At 50.4% G+C, this 14,822-nt stretch overlaps 1 protein-coding gene across 5 annotated transcripts; it reads right to left on the reverse strand.

The window, feature by feature from the left end:
- Positions 1 to 1,715: 1,715 nt before the first annotated feature.
- On the reverse strand, positions 1,716 to 14,101 carry Dmtn (dematin actin binding protein). 5 transcript variants are annotated; one of them, XM_028758756.1, is made up of 15 exons: positions 14,004 to 14,101; positions 13,725 to 13,799; positions 13,081 to 13,236; positions 12,089 to 12,133; positions 11,635 to 11,734; positions 11,280 to 11,336; positions 10,887 to 11,039; positions 8,285 to 8,409; positions 7,660 to 7,765; positions 2,929 to 2,993; positions 2,713 to 2,761; positions 2,562 to 2,569; positions 2,320 to 2,385; positions 1,992 to 2,072; positions 1,716 to 1,879 (listed from the first exon to the last, which is right to left on the reverse strand). In XM_028758756.1, the coding sequence occupies exons 1-15, from the start codon at positions 14,019 to 14,021 to the stop codon at positions 1,766 to 1,768; spliced, it is 1,218 nt and encodes a 405-aa protein (XP_028614589.1). In that variant the 5' UTR covers positions 14,022 to 14,101; the 3' UTR covers positions 1,716 to 1,765. The 5 variants fall into 5 exon arrangements, with proteins under 5 accessions (XP_028614589.1, XP_028614590.1, XP_028614592.1 ...); XM_028758757.1 differs by lacking the exon at positions 13,725 to 13,799; XM_028758759.1 differs by lacking the exon at positions 2,320 to 2,385 and having other exon boundaries at positions 1,766 to 1,879; positions 14,004 to 14,024.
- Positions 14,102 to 14,822: the final 721 nt, after the last annotated feature.

Raw genomic sequence — 14,822 nt, forward strand, 5'->3', positions numbered from 1 at the left:
CTCTAAGTCCCTCTAGCTCACATAAAACCTTTCCCAAGGCTTTCTCAGCCTGATGTCACCTGTCCCTATGACTCAGGGTTGGTGACTTATAAAGAAACAAACGGGGTTATCAGTGTTGCTCAGTTGGTAGAGCACACACCTAGCAAGCAAGAAACCCTGGGTTTGATCCCCAGCACTGAATAAACCATAGCTGTTGGTGCGTTCCAGCACTTGGGAGGCAGAGGTAAGAGGGATGGGAAGTTCAACCTTGGATACAAGTAAGTTTGAAGCCAATGTGAGCTACTCGAGACAAATAAAACCCACAAATATGTGGTATATGCCTGTGATCCCAGCACTTGGAAAGCAAACGCTGGATCAGGAATTCAAGGCCAACCTTGGTTATGTGGCAAGTTCAAGGCCAGCCTTTGCTATGGGACACCTTATTTCAAACAAAACAACAAAACAGAATAAATGAATAGATAGTTCTGGCTGCTGGCCTAAGCCTATACTCCCAGCTATTTGATACTGTACCAAGAAGACCAAAACTTCCTGAGCTACAGAGTGACAGGTCAGGTCCAGCCTGGGCAACTCAATGAGAGTCTGTCTTAAAATTTCAAAGTTTTCTGAAGAGGTAAGACTATTGGTTGTGGCAGAGTGCTTATCTGACATGCACAGGCATGGATGGAAACAACAGATTTAGGGACCCAGTGCAACCTTTTAATTCCAAGCAGTTACTCCTACCAGCATGATCACACACACATTGGACAGGGAGTGCCAGGGTCTGGGTAAAAACAAAACCCAGACCTAGGCAAAATAGATATGTATATATATATATGTATAATTATACACACGTACATATGTGGACAGACAGGACTGGAAGTGCAATTAGGTAGGGCAGGGAGTCAGGGAAGGGAAGCAGCAGAGGGTGCCCCAATAAATTACATTCTGTAGAGAGCACAGTAGGAGATGCATGGCAATGGAGGGACCTGGGAGCCTGGGCTCTCAGAGGTGTCCTAAGCTAGGCCTCTCCATCCCATCTGAGGGAGGCTGAGGCCTGGGCTCAGTGGTCCCAGGACAGGTGCTAGAAGGGTACATCCTATCTGGTTTTGCCTGGAGGCTGGTGGTGGTGAGGCATTGTGTGAACAGCATCTCTGCTCTTAGCCACAGCTTCGAATAAGCCCTGGGTCTTGAGCAAGAGGTTTGAAGCTTAGGGGTTGCAAAGTACAGGACATACAAGCTAGAGGGAGGACGACCTCCCAGCTGGAGGTCCAGGTAGAGCCTGCTTCTGTCAGTTAGAGAAGCATCCGGCTCGAGTGCAGGAAGCTGTCAGGAGTGCAGCTGGCTGGAGCCTTTGGGTGGGCAGGCACAGGGTCCCAGAGCTGCCGCCTCCCCTTGTACAGGACAGCAGACAGACCTCCCCCACGAATCCCCCTTCATTTCTCCTCACTGTCTTCTGGGGACCCTCATGTGGGGTGACAGACAGGGAACGGGTGCAAACATTGACTGTGTGCTGGAGTCCGGGCTGGGTTTGGCTAGGCAGTGAAGCCCAGGGAGAAGGTAAGGCCCCTGGCCCATCGTGGGGAAGGAAGTCCATGCCTTGTGACTCTGGGACTGTGCACTTCTTGGCTCTCTCCCTGAGGAATGGAGCCCAACGCTTCTGTCCAGCCTCCTGCTGCTCCCAGCCAGCAGAGGAAGAGGACGCTGTGGGGTCTCACAGCCCCAGCTTCAGGGCCTCAAAGCAGCAGAAGGAAGGTACTGTCACGGACAGGGCGAGCTGGCAGGGATGTCAGAAGAGGGAAGCTTTCTTCTTGAGTTCGTTCCGCTTCCACAGGGCTAGCTTGCCAAACTCCTCAGGAGACATGGCGAAGACCCTAGAGAAGTCTTCTGCTGACAAATGCCTCTGTGGGGACAAGGGCAACTGAGTGATTAAGGAGGCAGCCTCTACAGCCTCAAAGTCAAAGGCGGCCCCACTGGGTGGCCCGTCCCCCACGCCACATGTCTTTCTTGCATACCTCAAGCCTCATGCGGTCCACACCCGGAGGCAGCTTAGTCCTCCCCTTGTTGGTCACCACCAGCATCTCATAGGGATAGATCTGGAGAGGTAGAGAGCCCTCTTAGGTTCCTAGTCTCCTGTGCTCATAACCCCCTTGACTCCCCGGTCCCCCCTGCAGAGGCCACTGGGATTCATGCCATCTTGCCATTCATCTTCTTCGGCTTCCCTGCTGCCCACCAACCCCCACCCCGTCATCCCCAGGAGCACCCTGAGCGCATTCAGCTTGGTGGGCTTCACCACCCCCCTGAAGCCCACCCCACTGTGGTGGTCAGGTCCCCTGCCCTCACCTTCTGCTCCAGCACACAGGGCAGGGAGTTCCCCCGATCCATCCTCCCCCTCTGGCCCTCTCCGTTCTGGGGAGACCAAAGCCGCAGTGAGCCAGAGTGGGTCAGGGGGACCTTCTCAACCTTACCCTAGGCGTCTTCAGTCTTCACCAAGCAACTTGTCGGCCCGTACCCCCCCCCCACCAGTACCCATGCCTGGCTCTGGTTTCCTGAGGTTCTCCTGCTCCCCTCCAGGGGGCGCTCACCTGCAGGCCTAAGGAGACAAGAGCCAAGGTTTAGAGACAGCTTCAGAAGTTGCACCTTCACCTGATCTTAAACCACGCCCACCTTGGACAGAGGCTGTCTATAAAGTCTGTGGAGGCCCGCGTCCCAGCGACATGTGACCCCACTGCTCACCTGGGCTCCCAGCCTCACTTCCCGATGGGCTGAATTCTGTGGACTGTAGCTAAGAAATGATACAAAGAAATCAGAGGAAGCTGAGGACAACCTTGAACAGACTCCTTTACTCTGAGGGCTTCCCACCACCTAAGGCCTCCAAGTGCTTGGTCACTCAGAAGCAATGGTAGACACACACCTCTCCCATGCAGCCCCTGCTTGGTCCTAAGGCCTTACCCGGCTCAGAGTGGTCCTGCCATAGGAAGGAAGGGAAGAGGATTTAGATGTTCCGGAATGCAAGGCTGAAAGAGAGCAAGAGGGCTCAGGTTTAGTCCCTTGACCTTGACAGTCCTTTCTAAGACAGCTGCCTCAATGGCTTTCCCTGGCCAGAACCCGGCAGGCTTCTGTGGACTTCCATAGTGAGTGCGCTGTGGCCTCTGCTGAGCCTATATCTTCCCTTTTCTCTCTAACTAGAAGTGAGTCAAAAGTCTAGTGTGAGCCCCAGGCAAAGTTAAGGCTCATGTCACTCCAGCCACCATGAAGTAAGTTCGAGATCTACAAATACACAACAACTCTAAGTGAAATCTTGAAGGTATGACAACGGTATAACAGTGGTCAACTTCTGGCCATTTGACAGCACAGTTCTGACATAGTCATCATCTTAGCACAGTGAATGCAGTCAGGATAGTTCCCATTTGAGGCTAAGTAGCTGCCTCAGTAGGTAAGAGGGCTTGCTCTGCAAGTATGAAGACCCCTACCAACAAACAAACAACAACAAAACCAAAGCAAATAAATTCTCAGTCCTACTGGGTCTCTTTGTTGCAGTCTTCTACACTCTTCCAAAGAGTAATGCCCTGGAGACAGTTGCCTGGCACCATAGTCCCTCAGCACTTTCCTTACCAAACGCTAGCAACGGATTGGATCAGCCCATACCTCCTTACGCCCACAGCTGTGGAGTAGCATCTCACAAAGGAAAGACCACGCAATATTCCCACCAAGCAGTCCAGCCTCTGGCTCAGCAGCCCTAGTCCTTCCTTCAGTGGAGGAGGTCTGCCATGGCTGCCTCCCCAGCACAGGGCTCCATGTCCTCCCCATGCTCCTCAGTCTAGATTTTCTTTTTTTTGGGGGGGGGGGGCGGGGGGAGTGGGTTCAAGACAGGGTTTCTCTGTATAGCCCTGGCTATCCTGGAACTCACTTTGTAAACCAGGCTGGCCTCAAACTCAGAAATCTGCCTGCCTCTGCCTCCCAAGTGCTGGGATTAATGGGATTAAAGGCGTGCGCCACCACTGCCCGGCTGATTTTCCTTTTCTTAAAGACAGGGTCTCGCTATGTAGCCCTTGAACATGGTAGTCATTACTTTTTGTTGTTGTTGTTTGTTTTTTGTTTGTTTGTTTGCTTGTTTGTTTGTTTTTTGTTTTTCGAGACAGGGTTTCTCTGTGTAGCTCTAGCTGTCCTGGAACTCATTCAGTAGACCAGGCTGGCCTCAAACTCAGAAATCCGCCTGCCTCAGCCTCCCAAGTGCTGGGATTAAAGGCGTGCACCACCACCACCCGGCTCATGGTGGTCATTACTGAACATGCTAGCTAAGGCCTCATGTTCTGCAGGCCTGGCCACCCAATTTCCCTTTCCTTTCTCCATGAGTAATCTTTCTTTTCCCATCTCCTACACATATTAGCTGCAGACCCTCCAGCTTCTGGCTTGCCAAACTCAGTTCCCAACCATTTGTTCTACATCGATAAAGCCCTGACACCTCTCTCCCTTATCCCCCTTCTGATGGGTCCTAGGATTCACTTCAGTGGATGTGATCTAAGCAATTCTCAGATCTTTCCCCTCTTCTCTGAACCCCAAAGGATGTGTTATTCTTAGGATATGGTTTCAGCATATCGAAAAGCTGCAAAAATTATGAGAAGTTAAGAAGGTAGGAACAGGCCGGGCAGTGGTGGCACACACCTTTAACCCCAGCACTTGGGAGGCAGAGGCAGGCAGATTTCTGAGTTTGAGGCCAGCCTGGTCTACAGAGTGAGTTCCAGGACAGCCAGGGCTATACAGAGAAACCCTGTCTCGAAAAAAAAAAAAAATTAAAAAAAAAAAAAAAAGAAGGTAGGAACAGGGCCACAGAGATGACTCAAAGGGTAAAGGCAAATGCCTTGCAACCCTGACAATGTAAATTTTATCCCTTGAATCCACACAGAAGTAGAAAAAAATACTACTGACTCTACAAAGTTGTTCTCTGATATCTATCCTCAACACACAGACATCATACATATATACACACACAGAGACAGACAGACAGACAGACAGACACACACACACACACATCTTTTAGAAACTTGGAACTAGAAAGATGGCTCAGTGGCTGCTCTTCTGCACCCACACGGCAGCTCACAACCATGCAGTCCTCAGGGACTCCTATACCCTCCTCTGGCCTCTGTGCATGCATCCAGTGCACAGACATACATGCAGACAAAACACCCATACATAAAACAAATAATTTTTTAACAGGGTCCCACTATGCCATTCTAGATGACTTGGAACTCCTTATCTAGATCATGGTGGCTTTGAACTCACTAAGCCTTTGTCTGCTTCTAAGCACCAGGATGAAAGGTGTGCACCACCAAACCAGGCTCTGATAGCTTTTGTTTGTTTGTTTAAATGGTTTGTTTCCTTTTATTTTATGTGCATTAGTGTTCTGCCTGCATGTATGTCTGTGTGGGGGTGTCAGATCTTTTGGAACTGGAGTTGTACGGGAGGAGGAAGAGGAAAAGGAAGAGGAGGAATTGTCTCAGGGCTAAGGGCAAACCCTATGTGAGCTGACATTTGGGTGCTGGGAATTGAACCTGGGTCCTCTGGAAGAGAAGCCAGTGCTCTTAACTGCTGAACCATCTCTCCAGCCCTGCTCTAAAAGGTTTTTATTTTGAAACAGGGTCTACTATGTTGTCTAGGCTAGACTTAGACTCACTCTGAGCCTTAAACTTTTTCCTTTTTTTTCTTTTGTTTCTCTCTCAATCTCTCTCTCAATCTCTCTCTCAATCTCTCTCTCCCTCTCCCTCTCCTTCCTTTCCTTCTTTGTTTTGTTTTTGAGACAGGATCTCTCTATGTAGCCCTGGCTGTCCTAGAGCTCTCTATGTAGGACAGGCTGGTCTTGAACTCACAGAGATCCACCTGCCTCTGCTTACAAAGTACTGGGATTAAAGGCATGCACCACTATGCCCAGATGCCTTAAATGTTGAATTCTCTTGCTTCAGTCTCCTGAGCAGCTCAGATTACAGGCCTGCTCCACAGGTCTGGCCAGGTATTTCCATACAGGGACAGAAGGCGGATTAATCTGTTCATCTGCAAACCAGTTTGGAAGATTGTTTCCAGAGATGACCTGTCACTCTTCCATATACCTTGCTTCCTTTTTGTAATGAAACCTTGTAGTTCCTTGAATCTGGGTCAGAATCTAGTCTACCTTGAGTCTAGTTTCATTTCTACATTTTTGTTATTGTTGTTGTTTTGGAGATAGAGTCTGTGGTAGTTTGAATAAGAATCATCTCCCCATAGGCCCCATATATTTGAATGCTTAGCCACCAGAGAATGGCTCTGTTGAGAAGGATTAGAAGAGGCGCACGCCTTTAATCCCAGCACTTGGGAGGCAGAGGCAGGCGGATCTCTGAGTTTGAGGGCAGCCTGGTCTACAGAGTGAGTTCCAGGACAGCCAGGGCTACACAGAGAAACCCTGTCTTGAAAACAAAAAAACGAACAAAAAACCAAAACAAAAAACAAACAAACAAAAAGCCCATGCCAGGCCTAGGCTTCCTCTGCCTTTGGATCAGGATGTAGCTCTCGGCCGCTGTTCTGGTGTCATGAGGGCCACCATGTTCCCTGCCATGATGACAATGGACTAAGCCTCTGAAACCTTAAGCCAGCTCCAATTAAATGCTTTCTTTTATTGTTGCTTTGTTCATGGTGTCTCCTCACAGCAACAGAACAGTGATTAAGATAGGGTCTTTTTTTTTCGTCACCAGCCCAGGCTAGACCCCTAGTTCTGGGATTAGACTTGTGCCACTGTGCCAGCTTTGACCAATAGAATGCAAAAACAGTGAGCTGTCATGGCTTCCAAGGTCAGATTTTAAGAGTTCTCATGCTTCTCTTTTGGGGTGCTTAGCTCTGTCCCTCCCGTCTCCAGCTACCAGACTCTAGAGAAGTCCAGGCTAGTTGGGGTTGCTCAGAGGCCCAGAACTCAAGGTCCCCTTCACCCATTTCTCTGCCTCACCGCAGGCTATGGTGGCCATGCCCTCTGAGCTACCACACTGGTTCAAGTTCCCGGCCTTTTGCCCCAGGCTATTCTTGACACTCGGAAGGACATTCTGCATCATTTATTTGCCTCTTCTAAGACTTAGGGGAGGCTAGAGAGGTGGCTCTGTTAAAATCACTGGCTGTTATTCCAGAGGACCTGGGTTCGATTCCCAGCATGCACATGGTAGCTCACAATTGTCTGTAGCTCCTGGGGATCTGACATGCTCATACTGATACATGCAGGCAAAACACCAATGCACATAAAATAAGTAAGTAAATCATTAAAAAAAAATACTTAGGGGAGCCTACCAGGCCTCCTCACTGGCCTTTCAAAGTACTCACTGATATTCTGTCTCCTCACCTGCCACACTGCTCCAAAAGCCACATAGATTTAAACATCACTTTCCCCCTGGCCAAAGGAAATGGCTGTATTTTCACTCATAATGTCCCCAGTGCTTAGCATGTCCCTCACTAAGTGTCCATTTAATGAAGTCAGGGCTCTCACACTGCTTGTACTGCCAATCTCTGTTCTGGCTATCGGTTCATATTTTTGCCCTAAAGGAGTACACATGTGGGCCTCACACCCAGACTGAATCTTTTAAGTATAATGGTTCAATAGCCACACACACATCTGCCCACCCCACACCCACCCCTGGCCAGATGATCGTGAGCCCACCCCACAGTACTCACAGGTATGGAAGGGTGTCCGGTCAGGCAGAGAGCGTGTTTTCCTCCGGATGGGCAATGACTTTTCCATCTCTTCTTTCAAGATCATCTTTCCCAAGTTGGAAGTAACCTGTTTGGGGGTGGAGGAGAATGGGGCCCAGCCTCAGACACCAACTTCCTGTCTCTGAAAAGTGCAAACTTGGGGTTCGACCCAGGAGGATTAGCAATGGCTTTTCCAGGTGGCTAGTCCATATCTGGAGCCTCTTGATCTTACTGGACATTCAAACACATAAGGTTTGCTGACGACGTTCAGTGGTACCCTTCCACGGTGGCTTCTCTGTTCTAGGTCACCATGTCAAGAGCACAACCAATGGCCTTCCCATGACTCCTCATTCTCTCTCCTCCCCTAGATCAGTCTGCTGAAACCTGGGGCTGGTACACCTTCCTTTTCCTGTGCTTTGGATCTGAATGTCCAGGAGCACTGTTCCAAAAGGATCCTAAAGCCCAGGAATCCTGGTAAAGGAGAGGCACCTCCCACCGGTTCAAATGCAGATATTTCTATGGCACTATCCTTTGACACTGGCTATGGGGCCAGAATATTTGTCACCTAGATGGTATGAAGTGGTGGTGGTGCTGGGGAAGATGCTACCTTACTGAGTTCCTCTTTCTGCCGCTCCCTGATGGCCTTAATCTCCTCTTCAGAGTCATCATCTTCTTCCTCCTCCTCTTCCTCTGCCCCCTTTCGAGATGCCTTCCGTTTCCTCCATTCTGTCTCTAGGAGATAAAGGCCCCAGAATCAATGTGACCACTCAGCCACTGGCTTCTCCAGCTTGTGGAACAGGGCTTGACCTTGAAGAGAACACTACAAAGTCTTCCTTCCTTTCTTCCTTCCTTTCTTCCTTCCTTTCTTCCTTCCTTCCTTCCTTCCTTCCTTCCTTCCATTCTTCCGTCTTTCCTTTCTTTGTTTTTAGAGACAGGGTTTCTCTGTGTAGCCCTGGCTGTCCTGGAACTTACTCTGTAGACTAGGCTGGCCTCAAACTCAGAGATCTGTCTGCCTCTGCCTCCCAAGTACACTACACCTGGTTAAACCCTTTTTAATTTTTTACTTAATCAAAGAAGAGCAGTGCACGACCTTAACCACTGAGCTATCTCTCCCGCTCCCATTCATGATTCAGTCACGTAACAGACATCTCTGAAGCATCTCTGACAGACCCTGATAGGAGATTTGGAAAAGAGAGAAATAAATGAGAGGCCTTGGTCTCCAGAGCCTGGGCTACACAAGAAACCTGTTTTGAAAAAAACAAAACAAAACAACAACAACAACAAAACAAATAAACCCACAAAAACTGAGACAGGGTCTTGGCAGTGCTGCCCGTGCTAGCCTTCAACTCCTGAGCTCAAGTAATCCTTCTGCCTCAGGCTTCCACTTAGCTGGGGTACTGTCATATGCCGCCATGCTTAGAAGTACAAATTCTGCCAGGCAGTGGTGGCGCACGCCTTTAATCCCAGCACTTGGGAGGCAGAGGCAGGCGGATTTCTGAGTTCGAGGCCAGCCTGGTCTACAGAGTGAGTTTCAGGACAGCCAGGGCTACACAGAGAAACCCTGTCTCAAAACAAAACAAAACAAAACAAAAAACAAAAAAAGTGAGTAAAAATCAAACAATCAAACAAACAGAGAGACAAAAAAAAGTACCAGGCTAGAGAGATGGCTCATCACTTAATAGCACTGGCTTCTGCTGCAGAGGACCTGAGTTCAGTTCCTAGCACCCAGACAGCAGCTCATGGCTGTCTCTAACTCCAGTTCCAGGGGAGTTGACAACCTTTTTCACCCTCCCTGAGCACTAGATACACACACACACACACACACACACACACAGAGGAAAACATACACATAAATTAGAAATAAGCCTTTTTTAAAAAAAAGATTACAAAAAACAAACAAACAAACAAACAAACAAACAAACAAAAAACAAAAGAGATGGCTCAGCAGTTAAGAACATTGGCTTTTCTTCCAGAGGACCTGGGTTCAATTCCCAGCCCCCACATGACAGCTCACAACGAAGTTCAATTCCAGAGGATCTGGCATCATATATAGATCATATAGAAACATATAGGCAGAAAACCATGCACATAAAAATAAACAAATCTTAAAACAAACAAACAGGACGAGTACAGAGCTGAGAGTGCACGTAACTCAGTGGTAGGTATGTGCTTAACGTGTACAAGTCCCGGGACAGTCCTAGTTATAACAATTGTAACAATGCGAGTAACATTAATAACAAGACAATAATAAATAGTAAACTGGATAAGAAACATATATTTAAATTCCCTGGGGGCCAAGACTTCTCACTTATTTCTCTCTTTTCCAAATCTCCTATCAGGGTCTGGCTATAGCAGACGCTTAAGAGAGTAATGAACAGAAGCTGGAGAGATGGCTCAGTGGTTAAGGCCATGCACTGCTCTTCCAGTGGCCCTGAGTTCCATTTGCAACCTGCATGGGGTGCTTCACAACCCGCTATAACTTCAGCTCCAGAGTGACCCTTTACCTCGGGCCTCCTAGGCACTGCCTTTTCATGAACATACCCTCCCACACACATGCACATGTGTACATATAGTTCAAATAAAATAAAACCCTAAAAAATAATAGTGAGGGGTTGGAGAGATGGCTCAGCGGTTAAGAGCACTGACTGTTCCTACAGAGGTCCTGAGTTCAGTTCCCAGCAACGACATGGTGGCTCACAACCATCTGTAATGGGATCTGGTGCCCTTTTCTGGTGTGTCTGAAGACAGCTACAGCGTACTTGCATAAATAAAATATATAAATAAATCTTTAAAAAATAATCATAATGAGCGCTGGGCATAGTGGAGCACACCTTTAACCCCAGCACTCCAGAGGAAGAGGCAGAGGCAGGTGGACCTCTGAGTTTGAGGCTAGCCTGGTGTACAAAGCGAGTTCTAGGATAGCCAGGCTGTTACACAGGGAAACCCTGACTCAAAAAAAATCAAATGATGATGATGATGATGATGATGATGATGATGATGATGAGCAAGAGGGGGAGAAATGATGAGCAGGACCTGCACAGCAACACAAAGAGGTACGGGGGGAGGTAAGAAATGAACTAGCAACTGAGTGAAGTACAAAAGACAGAGAAGTAACAGGCTTGAAGTGGGTGGGAACTGGGATCATGGGACCAAGAAAGAGTAGTGAACGGGGATCCTTAGCCTCTTCTCCTTTTCCCGGTTTTTCCTACCCACAACGGCCAGCGACGGGGGACACGGCCAGTAGTCAGTCTCTATCTTGGCTGGCTGGTTGGGGTCGGGGGGCTGTGCTGCTGGGAACTTGGATGATTCAATGATGAGGTCCTCGATGAGGTGCTTGCTCTGAGGGCTGCCTCCCACCGACTCTGTAGGTAGATCCAGGGTCAGTCCGCACACCACCCCTGCTAACCACACAGCCAGCCAGCCTGGCCCCACCCTCACCTCCTGCTCCCGCACCCAGGGGAATTCAGCTCTAATGGTGATACACACGATACAAGCCTGGAGAAGCTACTCTCCCATCCCTCCCCAGGTCTCAGCACATGGCCCAGCACCACCCCACCAGTGTGTGCCAGGAGAAGCACCCAGGAAGTCAGGGGAACCCTCACCTCTCTGCCTGTAGATGGGTGGCTTCTTGTAGATGTTGGAATCCGGGCGGGTAGTCTCTGGGAGACGGAACAAGAGCGGATGAGAAAGGGGACATGATAGCAGGGGGTGGTGGCTCTGGGCACAAAGTGGAGGTAAAGAGAACGGGGCCATGAGCAAGACAGCTCAGACCGTGCCTCATGAAGGCGGGGACTTCCTGCACTTTTCTGGGTAGGTGAGAAGGAAGAGACAGCAAGACCCCTACCATAGGGGCCAGCTAGATCTAAACCTAATGACCGAGAGTAAGGGGTATGGGGGTCCTGAAGGAAAATTGAAGTCCCAAGGAAAGAATGTAGCTAGGCTGACAATAAAACCTACCAGGGTGGTGGAAATGGGGCAGGCTCGTCCTGGGGGTTCCCGTGGTCCTTGGTGTTGAAGCCTGAGAGATGAGTCCAAGTGTCCGGCTCTCCGCCCACACCTATGCAAAAGTATACAGCTTGTAGCCACCACCCCATACCCCTTCCCACTCCCATGTGCATGGCTTTGCCTCAGGCCACCTTTCCCACCCTCCTACACCAGTGTCCCTACACTCCAGCCCCAGGGCAATGTCATGGCAAAGGAAGCACATTCAAGGACTCCATCTGCCAGCTCAGGATACCTACCCAGAGAGAAAGGGTTAAAAGAGGCCCTTGGTCTGGCAGACAGATGAGTTGGCCAAGGACCAGCCAGCCAGGATTTGCTGACTCTATCATCCCCTGGACTTTGCTGGGCTGGGGCATGTTGGGGGAGGGGAGCTGAGGGCCCAAACAAAGCAGGACTAAAGCCAACTGACCTCTGGAGACGGTGGGGGGGATGTGGATTTGGGTGACAGTGAGCACTGTGAACAGAGAGAACATCAGAGTCACAGGTAGGATTAAGCCCTTGTCCTACCATCTCACCCCCATCTACCCAGCTTCCCCTACTTTCTGAGCCAACCCTCTTCCCTCTGGAGTCCCTGCCAATCTCTGGCCTGGCCTTCATCCTTCCTCTGCCCAGTGTTCTCAGTCTTTTCATGTGAAGCTCAGATCTGGGAGCAGTGTACCTCATGCCCTGAACTAAGTATGACCATGACTGCAGAGCCTGGTAAGGAATGGAGGGGCCATAGCCGCAAAGCAGCTCTGGTGGAATCAGTTCTCCTGGGCTACTTGGTACTCAAAGTTTTCCAGCTGTTCACTCCAATATGACCTCTTTTCTTTTCCTAAAATTCAAATTGTATTGTTTTAATGTTTACTTTGTGTGTGGGCACGCACATGCCACGGCACCTGTGCGGAGGTCAGGGGACAGCTCTCAGGGATCAGCTCTTTCCTTCTACCATTGGTTCTGGGGATAACTTAAGTTATCCGGCTTACATGCATCCAAGCGCTTGCCTGCCTTTGCCTCTGCATACTGGGATTAAAGGTGAGTGTTACCATGACCATGACCCCTTTTTTGAAGACAGGTGACAAAGCACCCAACCAAGTATTGCCCTATATACTGCCTTCTGTGGTGCGTAAGAACCACCACTTCTATGTGACAGAGGGCAAATCGTGGCTACAATGTTTCACCACTCCTTCACCTAGAATTTCTGGAGCTCCTTCCGTATTTTGTTCTTCCGGCCTTTCCCTACAAGACCTCTTTCCACAGTCGCCACTGTTCAGCTATGGCTGCCCCTACTGTTTCTCAGTCACACCTCAGTCCTGAGCCTGCTGCTCACTTTGCCCAAACAAGTGCTCACTCCTGTGCATAGTCTGTGTCTGCCTCCAAGATGGACTGCGGCTCAGGCCTGCACAAATGATCCCCTCTTACCTCCCGGCTTCTAGGCAGCTCTACATGTTCCAGGAGGGAATAGGTAAAATGGGGCTCGTAGATCATGAGGTCAGGTCGTTCAATGTCCAGGATGGCCTTGTCCTTGGGGATGGCAGCCAGGTCTTTATAGCCCAGCACCTGGTTGTCCATCTTGGCCTGAAGGGAAATGGTCCAAATGGAAGAGTTCTCCATAGCATCACTAGGACACTGGACTCACTGGCTGGACTTGGTTATCAGGAAAACATGTTAGACGTCGATTCTCATGTTAACAACTCTATTCTGTTCCTTCTAAGGACCTAGAATGAACCCTTATTTTAATTTTTCAGGCAGCGTTTCATCTAATCAAGATTTGCTGCATCTGGCCTTGAACTTCCTTATCGTTCTATTTCCAGTTCCCAGATGCTGGGACTATAGGCTTGCCTCATGCTCTCTCTTAAAAAAGAAAATGCTCTTTGCCTCTGAGGCTCTTTGCAACTAGACCAGCCCTTTCCAAGGCAGTAGGAAGCCTCCGCTGGGATCTCTGGGTCTTTCCACCTGCAAGAGTTCACAGGACCTCCCTCCATGAGGGAGTAGGGGTGAGGGTGAAGGGGATCCGCCCCTCCCTCCTCCCAGCTGAGGTGCAGGTGGCCAACATAAGTACTCACCACGATGCTGGAGGGAGAGCCGGGCACACTGGAGTCTCTGGAGGAGCTGACGCTCCCCGGGGAGGTAAGAGGTTGCTGGAGAGAGCGAGAAGGTGGCGGAGTGGGCATGCGCGTGGGTGCGAGGGTGTGGGAGTGGGTCTTGCCCTAGGCCTCAGGATGGGGTGGGGCGGGGAAACCCGGCGTGCTGAGCGGAGGTAGCCACCAGGTGGCGCCGGCGACTCCCGAGCGGACCTGGGAGAGCAGCGGTCCCCACCCTGGCCCGGGGTGCAACCCGCTCACCTTCTGCAGGCGTTCCATGCGGCAGCCACTGGCCGGCCGCTCCCTCGGAGGCCGGTGCGCACGTGGAGAGGACAGACGTCAGGCTCGGCCCGGCTCCTGCAGCGAGGGCGTCACAGCGTCTTGTGGTGTCCTCATCCCTTGGGCCTCTCTGGGCTGCTGACCGCGGGTGGCTGGAAGGACAGTGAGCCCCAGTAAGGGCGTTTGGCTGCCAGGTTCCGCGGCGCTGGGTTCCGCACCAGGGAGTTGTGCGTGCATGTGGCCAGGCGGCGGCTCTGTGAATCGGCTGCACTTGTTTTTTAAGCCATTGTTCTCTGGCTTCAGAGGAAATGACGGCGGGGTCAGCTGGCATCTCAGGGTGGACAGGCTTCTATATCCTCAAGCTAGTCACCCCTGCTCTGGCCCTGCTCTGGCCTGGGCCCTCTCCCAACCAGTGCTGGCCCCTCCCACTCCAGCCACTGGTTTTACTCCCCAGAGTTTGCTCAGCCAAATCTTTATTTTCCCCAGAAAGTTAACAAGGGGACACTAAGTCATTAGTTAAGACTTGAAGCATAGGGAGCCAGAGGCCGGAGGAAGAAAACCCACGGGGATCGGGTGGGACGGTGAAGCCGTGGCCATGACCTAGAGCTGCTGCTGGTCCTCTGAAGCTAGCTCACTTGCCTTTTCTCTGTTCCCTACAAGCAGGCAATATGCTGTGTAGACAACGTAAAATACCTCTGGGGCCCGGGCTACATCTCTGCCACCACAAAGTGCCCAGAGCATTCTCAGGGGCTGTCACACTGCTCTATGAGTGCCTGGTGGCCCCCTTTCACACGTCTGTCC

Source organism: Grammomys surdaster, unplaced genomic scaffold, assembly GCF_004785775.1.
Source record: "Grammomys surdaster isolate TR1022 unplaced genomic scaffold, NIH_TR_1.0 126219, whole genome shotgun sequence".
In the NCBI taxonomy this organism is placed as follows: Eukaryota; Metazoa; Chordata; class Mammalia; order Rodentia; family Muridae; genus Grammomys; species Grammomys surdaster.